Source organism: Callospermophilus lateralis, chromosome 5 (assembly GCF_048772815.1).
Source record: "Callospermophilus lateralis isolate mCalLat2 chromosome 5, mCalLat2.hap1, whole genome shotgun sequence".
In the NCBI taxonomy this organism is placed as follows: Eukaryota; Metazoa; Chordata; class Mammalia; order Rodentia; family Sciuridae; genus Callospermophilus; species Callospermophilus lateralis.
In genome coordinates, this window is record NC_135309.1 from 56,487,420 (window position 1) to 56,501,814 (window position 14,395).

The following is a 14,395-nucleotide window of genomic DNA, read 5'->3' on the forward strand; positions in this document are numbered from 1 at the left end:
ATACACACACAACATTAAAATATCTTATTTAAAAAGTAATACCTGATTGTATTTTGAATAACACATTTAATCAGTAGTATTATAAGATGTAAATAGCAGCAGTTTGTTCTTCACAGTTCTCTCTGAAGACTGTTAAAATTGTATTCCACCGGATGGGTTTGGTATAATTCATTTATATAATTAGTCTAGCATTGGTGGATATTTAGGTAATTGCCAGTTCTTTTTTTCAACTCCAAGGAACAATACAGCTTGAAAATCATTGTGTGCATACTTTTGCTTACTTTGAAAAGCAAAGGATAATTTCCCTTCAAACCTAATTCATATTCTCACCAACACTTCAACCCATGATTTGTCAACCTTGATTAATAAGTCTTTAAATTATGTATACTGTTCGGTACTATACCAAAACTTGAAAATGGGAGTTTCTTACAAGTGAGTTATAATGTAGAGTGAGAAGCCTTATCAAAAAAATTTTTCTACTTATATTAAAATCCATTGTACTTTGGACCACTTATCCATGCATGTAACTTGTGTGCATTGTCTTTTGGAAGATACTGGTTCACTGAGTTATGCATATATTTCAAATATTGATGTTTTATTACTCAAATCAAAATAGTTAATATCATTACAGTTTCATCAGAACAAGTTTGTAAGTTGGGAAGCTGTCAAAGCTACCTTGGCAGATAAAAATTTTGTACAACTCTAATTATTGCTTGAAAGCTTGAATATTATTAGCTATTGTTGGTAACAAATAATTTTGTTGACATCTTCCTTGAAGTAATAGGGTCTCTTTGTCCATCCTCTCTTATTTTTTTCTTTTAGGTCCTGGAGAGTGAAACCAGGGCTTTGCATTTATTAGGCAAGTGTTCTACCTCTAAGCTACATCCCCAACCCTCTTTGTTCATTCTCAAGCATACTTTTTATTTGTTTTATGCACTTGTCAGGGGACACAGGATATACAGCAGGATAGTGTAAAGATCTTAATTGGCTTTATTTTTGATTCCAGAGTCCTGCAATACTTTCCTTAAAACAGAATAAAGTGTTCTGAAGAGCTGAGCAGAAGAGTTGGGTTTTATAGAAGAGAAGGGCTGAAAAAAAAGCAGAAACAAAGGACAAAAAGAAGATTGATCATTTCGAAGTTATTTATTTATTTATTTTTTGTAGGGCTTTGGGGACAGAAAGACAGAACAATAGAAACATAACTGGTTAACACCAGATTACTGAGCCAGGTGCAGTGGCATATACCTGTAATCCACCTACTCTGCAGGTTGGAAGCTGTGGAAGGAGGATCATGAATTTGATGCCAAACATGGACCATTTGGGGAGACCCTGTCTCAAAATAAAATTTTAAAAAGGTCTGGGGATGTTGCTTAGTGGTAGAGTGCTTGCCTGTTAACATGCCAAGCCCTGTGTTCAATCCCTAGAACAGCAAAACAAAAACCCTGAGGTTACTTTATGCTGCTGCTTTTTTGTAAGGATTAAAGCAGAGGGAACTTCATTATCATTATCCTGATGATTGAAACTAGCCTTTGAGACATTTGGTTGTTTTCTCTCATTTTTCCTGGTTTCTTAAAAGTTCAGATAAATAGCTTGATTTCCTTTAGTGATGTTGAACTTTAGCACAGGTGACTCCATTTTGACTTTTAGTAAATTCATTTGGGGTCTGTTGCAGGAGTCTGACCTCCACATAGTGGCCCCCTGTACTTTTTATTTAAAGCACCATTGAATTAAAATAGTGAGATCTCTAAGCGGTTTTCCATTTTTTTGGAATCTTTAAAAACATTTGAAAAAAATTCAGTCATTTAATAAACTAAAAGTCTATAGTTACCTTATTCAGAGATTATTTCTCAATCACTTTTTTTAGGAAATAAGTGGTGACTCAGAAGGAATTAGAGAAGCCCTATGACAGTCCTTTCATGAAAGAACTTCAAAACCTGTTAATTTTAAATTCTACATATAATTGTAGCAAGCTTTGATAATCTGGTTTCCTTGTACCTGCAGATCAGAAGCAACAAACTAAAGAGTGGAAATGAGTTATTAGAGGTTGTTAAATTGACAGCATAAAAACTGATAACTTCCAGTGGCATGGAGGGGGAGAAAAAGCATTGTGGAAAGAATTTTAAAGGCTTGATAGCCAAGAGCTGTTGAAAAGTTCTAGTAGTTGAGTGCTGTTTATAAGTTTTAATTATGAGTTTCAGCTCGTAATGAATATACATAGTAAAAATAAGCTATCAGAATTGGAATAAACTTTAGTGAGCCTCTCACCATTTCTGAAACTTTTCTGTGCATTTTCACACTTGAGGGGTGGATTTGACACATCTGATGAGACTGGCTATTGTAGGAGTGGCTTATACTAAGATTGTGGTTCCAGGTGCTAAGGGAAAATGGAACAAAGTATGGGATTTGGGTGTGTGCATGTGTATGTGTATGTGTGTAAATATGTTGGTGTGTTTGCAGAGGTATTGACAAATACACATGGGAACATATCAGTGTTTCAGTTTCTGAAGAGGGGATTATGTGTATAGCTTGAACTTGTTTCCTCTATCCCTGCTGTACAATATTGTCTCTCTTTCTAGCCCCCAGATGTTGTGCTGCCTAACTCATGTTTGCATTGAAATATACTAGTCTTATCCAGACTACCACTACAGGCCAACTTGAGAGGTTGAGTGGCAAGCCAGGCACACAACTGAGTTGGAGAACGCCAGGCTAGACTAATAACCTAGTTGTCCTGGTTTCTATTTTGGTATGTTCTATTCTGGTGCTTTCAGTAATTTATATTCAAAATGATAGGGTCATCAACAAGAATTTATCCATGTTTCCCAAATTTCTTATTAAAAAGAAAGGGAAGTTTTAGAAATTGTATTTTAGAAAGATTTTTCTCCCTTTTAAAGTTACTGGGAAAAAAATTATTTGAAATTTTTTCAGACATTTGTGGTAGAGGAACTTCATTTTTCTTGTGATAAATAAATAGATAAATGAATTGTTAAGGTAAATTGATTACTTGCTATATGTTAGATTATTGGAAATCTGCTCTTAAAATACAGGTGAATTCTGGGCATTTAGGCTTTATGTTTGGAGTGTGTGTTATTTTGTATGGCTGCACAATGAATCATTACTAACTCAGTATCTTAAAACCAAGGGACTTTTTAATATCACAATTTTCATGGGTCAGGAGTCCAGGCATGGCCTAGCTGGATTGTCAGTTTAAGGTGAGAGTGTGGCCTATGATCTGATATGGAACTCAGTTCTAAGCCTGTTGGTTTGATTTTTTTTTTTTAACCCAAAATATTTTTATTGCTATATTAGCAGTGGATTTTTTTTTTTGTTTGTTTCTAAGGGCCACAAAAAACTAGATTGAAGGAACAAATCAAATTGAAGTCCTAGATTAAAATGTTTGGTTTAAAGAATTTTCTATAACAAATTTTATGTTTAGGTTTGAAAAGTTATGTAACCTTTCATGAAAATATCATGAAGGATTTTTCTGCACTATACTAAATGTTTTCCCTAAGAAAAAAAAATTAAAATATCTAAAGTATATTAGATTAAGATTACAAGACATCTTAGATATCTCTATATCATAGATCTTTTGAACATGCATCTTTTTACAGAATTAATCATATACAAAAATGTTTATTTCGTTATGGACCATAAAGAAATGAGTTGGTGACAACTATCCTTTGCACAACATTATCAATTCACTTCAGCCACAGCATGTCCTTGATATGTGTGTAAAAGAAAAAAGTTCATTTACCCCTCATCAAAACTTATACAGATTTACTTAGAAGTAAAGATGAAGGTGTAGAAATGTGAAATATGTTGTATAATTTTTCTTTCAAACAACATTCTAAGAAGCTTGATGGTTTTTGCTAGAATTCGGCTTCTCATTGCTATAGGATCAAGGCCCTCAGTTGCTAGAGGCTTTTCCCTGGCATATGACTCTTTCCACAACAATATGGTTTGCTTTTTTAAGGCCAACAGGAGTGGTTTACTTTCTTAAGGCCATCAGGAGAGCCTTTCTTTGCTCCTTTTAATATCTATGATTCTAGAGCTTTTTAAAGGATTAACCTGATTAGGCCAGACTTATCAAGATACTCTGCCTTTTGATTGACGAATGTCAACTTATAGGGACATTAATTTTATTCGTGTTGTGTGTGTGTGTGTGTGTGTGTGTGTGTGTGTGTGAGTGATTGTATGTGTCTATGTATATAAATAAGCAAACTTAACCTAGCTAGAATATTAGAGTGAAATCCTAGAAATCATGCCACATTCAAAGGAAGAGTACTTGTACACCAGATGTTGGGAATCTGGTGGGTCATTTTAGCAGTCTGTCTGTCACAGGGTTATTAAAGACAGTAGTGACTCCCTTGTTCAATAAAAATGGATTTTTTCCTATGCTCTGAGCATTCTCTAGGCCATGGAAATATAAAGCTAGGAAAGCCTAATGTATGAGATGGTGGAGAGACAGACAATAAAGTATTATTTATAATGTCATTCAGTAATGCAATAAGTATTATTTAAAATGCCATTCAATAATTTTCAATGTGAACACTGAAAGAGAAGGTATGGGAAGGGTGTAGAAGTTCAGTCAGGAAAAGTTTATTTAATATCTGGAAAAAGTAAAGATACTGCTGTAGTTCTTGAAAGTATAAAATTAAAAAAAAATGTTTATTGATTTCCTAGGAAGAAAGGCTTAATAGTTAAGATGATGAAATCATTAAATGACTTTTCTTTTCCTGTAGATGGTATACCTCAAGTTTACTATTTTGGCCCTTGTGGTAAATACAATGCTATGGTGCTGGAACTGCTGGGACCTAGTTTGGAAGACTTGTTTGACTTGTGTGACAGAACTTTTTCTCTTAAAACAGTTCTCATGATAGCTATACAACTGGTAAGTAAAGCAGGGTGTTTTGGAGTTGTTTGAAAAGTTATGTGTTTTGTTAGTTACAAATTTTAAATGAAAACTTATATTAAAGTTTTGTGACATTATTTTGGGAGCATTTGATTCACCTAACACAAATGTTTCTACTTTCATATGGCCTTTCTAGAATGGCTGTAACTGTCAAGTGCATTCATTTGTATGAAAATTGGTATCTTTAAGAACAGAATGCTTACTTTGTTAGTTGTTTATGGTACTCTTTCTTGTTTAAGGTGAATACTGAAATAATGCCCTCACAAACATGGATTTTTGGTAATAAATTTTAATGAATTAATAAGAAATAAACTATTGAGTGTCTTACTGATTATTTAAATTTCAGGGAATGTATGGGAAAACAATTCAGAGGATGATATTGAGACAGTTTTGAAATAAATGCCAATATTAGTATGCTGTAATAGTCTTAAAATTGTTTTTTGTTTGACTTATTAGTTCTACTTCTACAAATTTATCATATGGAAGTGTTCAGATGTATTTAAAGTTTGATGTGCAAAGATTGGTACTAAAAAATGGGAACAACACAAATGTGCAAAATTAACAAGATAAGTTGGGTAAATTGTTAATAGCCATAAAATAATATGCAGTTAAAGCATGTACTAACAGAATGTTTATGACCTGGAATATGCTCATATGTATTGTTAATGAAAAGCTTGGATCTTAGAATATTATATCTTATATAATCCAAAGTAATAAACAAACTAGAATTTGTATGACTGTATATTTGCATTGCATTGTTAACCATGATCCTTATTAAATGAAAGGTTTTAAAATTTTCTTATTTGTAGTGTTTTATTTTGTGATACTTTGTATATTAAATATATTTTGATGGCCTATAAAACAGTTAATATAAATGTAATATATTATTAGATTTGGATTCCCAAATTTTCTAGTTTCAAGATTTTATTTTTAAGTGTTTAATACCTAGGAAAATAAAAACGTTATATAAATGTTATATAAAAGAAATACTGAATGTTGCCTGACTTTATTGTTGTTTTTAATTGAACAATTTAAACACTTGCATTTCTTTAGTATAATTATAAAAGTTGCTTGATTATTATAGCCAGATGCAGTGGCTCATGCCTATAATTCCAGATGCTTGGGAGGTTGAGGTGGGAGGATTGAAAGTTCAGGGTCAGCCTGGGAAAATTTAGAAGACCCTGTCTCAAAAAATAAAAATGGCTGGGGGAGTAGCTCAGTGGGAGAGTGACCCTGGGTGTGTTCTTCAGTACCAGGAAAAAAACAAAAGTTGCCCTCTTATTGAACTGAGGAAGAATAGTGCAGCCTTAGGGGTATGTCTGTTAATACTTCTGAGTTCAAGTTTTTTGGTTTTTTTTAAATCAGTAAAGCTTTTTGATTTTATGAGACAGTATCCTCTGTTAATGTTGATTGAATCAAACTTGCTGATATGCAAAGAATTCATAAAATTTGAACACTTTCATTCATCAGTGACCATAATAGTAAGGGCAAACATTTAAAATCATAATTGGTTATATATATGTACATTTGAGTAATTATAGACATATCTTGCTTTTAAAGTGTTGAAATAATTTTTTTTTTGTTTTCATTGTGATTATTCTCTCTTGCCTTTATCTCTAGTTTTTTCTTATGTTAATCAAAACCTAAAATAAAATTCCTCTTCTTTATTTCTTTAACCCAGATTTCTCGCATGGAATATGTTCATTCAAAGAACTTGATATACAGAGATGTAAAACCTGAGAACTTCTTAATAGGACGACCAGGAAACAAAACCCAGCAAGTTATTCATATAATAGATTTTGGTTTGGCAAAGGAATACATTGATCCAGAGACAAAGAAACATATACCCTACAGAGAACACAAGAGCCTTACAGGAACAGCTAGATATATGAGCATAAACACACATTTAGGAAAAGGTATGTGTACCTTTAGTAAGTATGGATGTTTGAATTCAGCAGCTATGCTCACAATATATTTATGTTTGTTATTATGGTTCCTTTATTTGCTATTTACCATAGTTTGTATTGTGATTTTCACTTATCATGTACAATTAGAGTTTACTTTCATTTATATTGTAATAATACTTTTAAAGTAAGTGCCATAGAGTAAATGAATGACAGATTTCGTTACATTCATTTTATCTGTTTTCCACCCTGTAACTTGAGATGTTCAACTTGGATACAGTTAGGGGTCTGCATATATACATATGATATTCAATTAAAGAATATGAGTAAATGTCTACTTTTAATTGAATTTGTTGCATATGAAATTTTTTATTAAGACTGTAGCTTTTCTATATGGCTAGCCAGGGAAACAGCAAGCATATCCTCTAGAGGGGGCAGAATTGGCTTCTAATGCTGGCTTAACTATATCCTAATAATATGACTTCTGCTAAGTTCTTAAACTTTTAAGGGAATTTCTTATTTGTAAGAAGAGTAAAAATTATTACTAACATTTCACTGTTTTTGTAGTTTTTCTTTTTCTTGGTGTAGTATCTAATATCATAATTAAATAATTTGTTATATCACCAGTCTTTTCAGCTGGAGAATTCCTTGGACTTTCTTCAAGTTATTTTTGAGGAACACAGGCTATTTTAGAATGTTCTCAATTTGGATCTGTTTTTCTCTATAATTAGATTTTGGTATGCACTTTTATTACAAATACAGAAGTGATGTGCTCTCAGTGTATCAAGTTGGGGCTCAGGATCTAATCATAATGCAGCTAGTTCTAAGTAGCTTTGATCACTTCTTTAGGGTGGTATCTGATGAGTTTATCCACTAAAAGCTTCTTATTTTCACTTTGTAATTAAACACTATTTTCAAATAAACCTTTGAGATTATGTAAATATGTTCTTTATCAAACTTTAAAAAAATATTTTTAATTGTAGATGGACACATACCTTTATTTATTTATCTTTTTTTGTGGTGCTGAGGATCAAACCCAGTGCCTCTCCCATGCTAGTGAATGCTCTATCACTGAGCCACAACGCCAGCCCCAAACTTCTACCCACATTTAGCATGTACTGATAATTTTCTGTCATTCCTTGCATATTTAATAGTTGACATTTGAATATAAGTACAAACTTTTCCTTTTCCCTCATTTATTGATTTATATCTGTATGGACTTATGAGTTCTTATTTAATGTGTTATGTGTCAAATGCATTATGATCATTATTTATTTTGATGCTTAGAGTCTCAGATTTGGCCACTGGTTGCTTCTTAAAGCTGGTTCCTCTTGTCATGTTCTCATGATTCTTTGAGCATTTCCTTACTTTCTGGTTGCAAAAAATACTTCCAGATTCATCTTGTGGTTTCTCTGCTCTAACCTCATCATGAACCATTTCTCTAAGAAGTTCTAGTTCCTTTTATTGAATAATGGTAGTATTTAGAAACCAAAATTTGTCTCCTGGATATGCTCATTGCTATGGTTTGTTTTGCTGATAGGCTCTTTTTGAAGCAGAACTAAGAAATATTGTGTGTATATGTGTACATGTACATATACATATACATAAATATGCCTACATATATATATATATATATTAATACCTATTAAAAATGTCAAGTTTATACTGATACTTCTGATTTTAATTTATCATAATAAAGTAGTTTTACCTAACCATATTTATAATTCTTTTTCCTTTTCTATATTTGTATTTTCCTTTGTTAACAGACTCATTCACTCATTTTTAGAGGCCTACTATACTCAGAAAGTAGCTTCAAATTGCCAAATGATACAACTTTGTAAAGCAAGTTTACTAGGACTATAACATTTGTAATTCTTATTTTATTGAAGAGTGCTTCTTAAAATTGAAGTAAAATTTATATGGAGTACAGTACACAATGTCTGAGTGTATAATTTGAGAGTACTGATGAAAATATATGCCATGTAACCCCCAGCCCTATCAAGATTTAGAACATTATCATCACCCTGAAGTCTTCTTTCTTATTTCTTTTCAATCCCTGCCTTCTCCAGAAGCAACCACTGATCTGATTTCTCCTACCATAAATTAGTTTTGCTGATTCTATTATGTCATGTAATTGGAATCATTTGGCTTCTTGCTCAGTATAATTTTTGTGAGATTCATATTTTTCTAAATATCAGTAGTTTGTTCATTTCAATGCTGAGTAGTAGTCAATGGCAGCAACATACTACATCCATTCTAATATTGATAGATAGTTGGATTATTAACAGTTTTATGACTATTATGAGTAAAATTTTAGGCATTCTTGCCGATCTTTTTGTGGGCATATGTTCTGTTAGAATTGTTGGATGGTATGATAAATGTGGTTTAGGTTTATAAGAAACTCAGGGGCTAGGGTTGTGGCTCATTGGTAGAGTGCTTGTTTAGAACATGTGAGGCACTGGGTTTCATGCTCAACATTATGTAAAAAAATAAAATATTAAAAAATAGAATGTTTAAAAAAAAAAAAAAGAAAAAGGAAACTCAATCAGATCCCTGTATTTTCACCAGCAGCGAATGAGAGTGCTTCCCGTTTTTTTATAGCATTTGGCAGTTAGTCTTTCTCATTTAAGCACCAGTGGATGTTTGGTATTTTATTTCCCCATGTTTAATGTTTTGGAGCTCTGTTTCATGTGTTTATTGGCCATTTGTATATCTATTTTGAATTTTTTGTATATATCTTTTGTTTATCATTTTGTTGTTGATTTATAGGAGTTCCTTATATGTTTACAAGTCCTTTGTCAAATATAAGTGTGGTAGGAATCTTTGTATATTCTAGATAGAAATCTTGTCAAGTATAGGCATTGTGAATATTTCTTCCAATAAACCAGTCAGAATGTATCCGTAATCATTGTTCAAAAATGCCTTACAATATAAAAGCAGATTTGACAGGACTTTTAGTAGTCATCTAATCCAGCTTCTAATTTCTTATCTTAGCATCTCTAACCATCCTCCCTATGATCACTTAACTATATACTGCATACATGTCTTTGTTCTAAAAAACATCTTTCCTGACAGTCTGCCTGATAGTAGGCTCATGATATTTTTTATTTGAAATGCCTGAAAAATTAAATTTGTCTTTCTTCATAAAAAGTAAGTTTTAAGCACCTAAAATTATAAACATAATTTTTATTCAGATGATATTTTTGGTGAGTACCTTTTAATAGCAAACTTTCCTGGTAGGTTTAAAATGTAGTTGGGTAGACGTATAAATTTCAGGATTGTGCCTTCTATTAAAACCAGGCACACCTTTATTTGTGTGTGCAGTGTCTGAGAAATTTTCATTTCATGGAAGTTGTTAACAGACTATTTTATAGCAAGTAACAAAGGTTCGCCACTGTTTTATTGTGAGACATGAAGTCACAACTTCCTTATGGCCTAATGTTCTTTATCTGAACAATGGTAAGTGTAATACCATTCTATTTGTAGAAATGGCAAAGCCAGTCTGATTTGTTTGTCCTTGTTGGTAAAAGCCTTCGGAGCTTGAGAAATGGCATCTAACTGATGCAATAATCTTTCTTTGCTCCTCTTTCAGGAAGAAAACAAAAAGTGATTTCGTTGACAAGTATTACAAACAACAAAAGCTTTGATATTTACTTTTCCTCTCTTATAAAAGTCTTGCTTCTCAGTTTCTGTGTAGATGGAGGAAATGGGTAATATTAATAGAGAAAAATGTTTGTTTGCTAGATTACATGAATTCCTTTTGAAAATAAATGAAGAGTAAGGTAAAGTGCTGTGAGTTTAGGTGCTGAAGAGTTAAAGCATACTATAAGTTTGAGGTGCCTGTCATATGGAATATTTTGTGGTATTTTAAAATTTTAAATATATTGCATTGAGAGCAGTCATTAAAAAGAAAAAGGAACAGAGAAAATATGACTTTACTTTGTGCATCTCTAACTTCTGCCTTCCCTGCTTTGTCTGGGCTTTGGTGATTATTTTTAAAACCTCATTCATTCATTCATACATTTTAGGGCACTTCTTTGCTTTCATGAACTTTTCAAAATAAAGAATTTGGTCACAGGAACATTATATGGTTTTATAACTATTTTTCCTTCTTGAATATTGATGCAGTATCATATTTAAATAGGGAAAAGATGTTCCTAATATGGAAAAATAGAATAAAATTGCATTGTAGGATTTATTATCTTTTTCTTGTATCTATTGATCTTAAGGAGGCAATTTATGTTCAGAAGGCAGATGTTGTGATTCATGTTTATATATGCGTTCATCGTTGGTTAAGTCACTGTCTAAGACTATATGTGGATTTCCCATAGTCTACATATGAAAGCTTTTAAAAAAAATATTATCACATTGAACTGTTTTTGTGTTTTGTGTGATGTCTCCTTTTGGATACCTTTTTAAAGACATCTTTTTAAAAACTGCTTTGAACTTCACTTTATAATCTTTCTTTGGATAATTCTCTTTCTCCCTTTTATATCTTTTGTTAAAGTCATTTGAGATTAAGCAAATACTGTATACATTTCTCTTTGGTAAGAGGCCTTGAAATGAAATTCAAATCTTTTATTTTTTAAAGTATTGTTGATTAATCAAGAGTAAAGAGTATGATTTGAGGAGTAAGTTAGAAGCTGCTTTGTAAATATTACTAAGAAAAGTTTTTATTCTATAGAAGAATATATTTCAACCTTCTGAGTAGGGGAGAGGAATCACAGAATTATGCTGTTATAAAAGCATCTTATTTCCATACTTCATTTTGTGATGTAATTAATTTAATTTAATTTCTAGGTGAATTGTCCAAATTCCTGAGACCTGTTCTGTATGCTGCAAGGGTTTTAACAGCATAGAAACACATTTACATTTACAATTATATTTTAATAGTTTAAAAATGTACTGCATGATTCCTTGCTCTTTTAAACAAAGTATGATAAACATAAATGATATTTTATTGTTATTTCAGGATAAACAATTTTTGCATAATTGCTGTTTTATATATGAATAACTTGAAATCTGTTGAAGACTATTCGGATATATATTTTTATCTAAATAAATTTAGAGAAAATGTTATTTGTATTTTGTAACATAAATTTTTTTGGTGAGGTTTTTTTTTTTCTGTCTTCCACTATATTTTCTTATACTTTTTTATAATATGTACATATACCTACTTCTGGCAGCAATGTGTATTTCTCTTTTGATATGCTTCTTTTAACCTGGTAGCCCTGCTTACTGAAAATATATCTAAATTAATAAAAGTAAATGTCAAGAAAGAACTTCTTTAAGAATTAAGTGAATACATGTACTGGATTCAGTTGCTCAGTCTTGATATTGCTACACTAGGTGTTTGGATTAGTGAGCTGTTTGCTGTATGTTGTTTTGAATTAAATTTTTCTTTTCCCTTTTACATTTATATTCTCATATTTTTAAAAACTCATCTTTATTGAGTTATTTTGAAAAATGTAAGCCTAGTGAATCTTACAGAAGATGTATTTCTGGGTCCAGGGAAAATAATTTTAATATTTTAGAAATATAAGTGAAAGTTTTACTTGCATATAGTAATTTTTATATAGTGATGACTTATATTTCCTTCAAAGAGAAATTTTTGTTGTCTTTCAGCTTCATTGTTTGTGTATTAGTAGAAATAAGTTTTTTTTAACAAGTATAATGTGTATGTAGAAATTTTCCAGCTTATAAGTGAGGCATTTGGTATATTTTTTTTTGACAGAGATAAATTTAAGTTTATGAAAAAAGGAATATTTTTCTGTTGAATATTGAATTAAAATTTCAACTGAAATGGAACGTTATAAGCAATTGAGAAATGAAATCAGATTTAAAAAGAGAAAAATTAAGTTGAGCTGTGAAAATAGAATTTTTAAAAAGGAAATCACTGCAGAAGGTTTGCAGTAAACATTTGCTTGATTGTTGGACTTGACTTTGCTTTCTGAAATTAAAAAAAGCCCACACTGGTAGGCTAAAACCCTGTACTTCATTTATTAAGTATATATTAGACATTTACTGATTTTTTCTTCTTACTTGGGATTACCAACATCTACTTTCAGTGAAGTTATAATTTGAAAAGATCAGGTATTGAAGCATGGACATATATTAAGCCCATATGTGTTGGTTATGTTTATGTGGTACACATATTTTTAAAGAGCAAACTTTTAATTGACTTTCTATATTACTTTAAAATTGAACCTATGAAAAGACTTTTAAATTATACCTATTATAAAGCAAATTGTCTCTTTTTCATTTCTTTACCTGCTGCTCATAGCAAGAGTCCCTATAATGATTCTTGGCTTTGAGGAAAACATCCATCTTCAAACAGGACTTTTCAGTTAAGCAATTTAAAAAAATGTGAACAGAGTTTAATAAGGGCCAGATTACCTTTGAGAGATCTTTTTCACATAGGAGACCTGAGGGGGTATTTTTTAGTTACTGTGTTTCAAAGAGAAAGCTTTCCTACCACCTCTATTCCTTATTACCTACTGAAATTTATTTTCAGGTATGTTAGTTGATGAAAGAACACAAAGGGATTATGATGTTAAAGAATGTTTTGGAATGAATTTCAGTAGTAGGTTTACTTTACTAGCTTATATTTATGGCTTAAAATTTTAAATGCCTTGAAGGTTATAAGACTAATACTATTCTTTGATATGACTAAAGTGGCCAGGTCACCTTATTATCAGGCCTTGTTGGCAACTGTGGTAGCTAAAGTCTATCTTGGATGGAATTCAAAGAGGAATTGCATTTTATACTGAGTTCCTTTCCTTAACAAAGAATCTTGCTGTAGAGCACAATATGCTTGTATATATTTTTTAGGACTTTTCAGTTATATCATATAAATTTAAAAACAAATACCTTAGTCATATATGATGTTATATGTATCATACATATGATATAACTTAAAAGTCTTCATAGTTGGGAAATTTTATATGTATGTATATACCTATAGGATGTAATATACATCCATCCTATATAAATGTGTGTATATATACTTATAGGATACATAAACTATATTCTACATATATTATATATATTAATAAATTTATACCTACATATTACTTTGAAGGTATGATGTTATCTGGGTCTTAATCTTTAAGAAAGTTTTGAATTATAAACCATATTTTGTTAATTGATAGCTAGTCACATTTTTTTCTTGATGCATTTTTGGTAATTTATAGCTTTCAAAGTATTTGTTTATCTCAGTTGTTGAATATATTGGCATAATGTTGGTTCATAATATTCTTTATCATTCTATTAATATCTGTAGAATCTGCTCTGATGCTCTGTCTTTTGCTCCTATTATTGGTAATTTTTGCTTTTTTCTTTTCACCTAGTAAGAGGGTTAATAATTTTATTGAAGTTTTCAAATAACTAGCTTTTGTTTTTATTGCCTTTTCTTTTCTTTTCTCTTGATACTGGGAATTGAATCAAGGGGTATTCTACCAACAAACTACTATATCCCAGCCCTTTCTTTTTCTTTTCTTATTTATTTTTTTAAAGATTGTACTTTTTCCTCATATTTTTTGAGTGGTGCATTATAGTTGTACACAATGGTGAGATTTGTTGG

The 14,395-nt window shown here is 31.1% G+C and overlaps 1 protein-coding gene across 9 annotated transcripts in view; it reads left to right on the forward strand.

Moving 5' to 3' along the window:
• Positions 1 to 14,395, forward strand: part of Csnk1g3 (casein kinase 1 gamma 3) — a 115,243-nt gene that overhangs the window by 47,337 nt on the left and 53,511 nt on the right. For all 9 annotated transcript variants that reach the window (XM_076856682.1, XM_076856684.1, XM_076856686.1 and 6 more), the window contains 2 exons: positions 4,740 to 4,888; positions 6,591 to 6,825. In XM_076856682.1, coding sequence (XP_076712797.1) covers positions 4,740 to 4,888; positions 6,591 to 6,825 — 384 coding nt within the window. The remainder of the gene's footprint in view (positions 1 to 4,739; positions 4,889 to 6,590; positions 6,826 to 14,395) is intronic.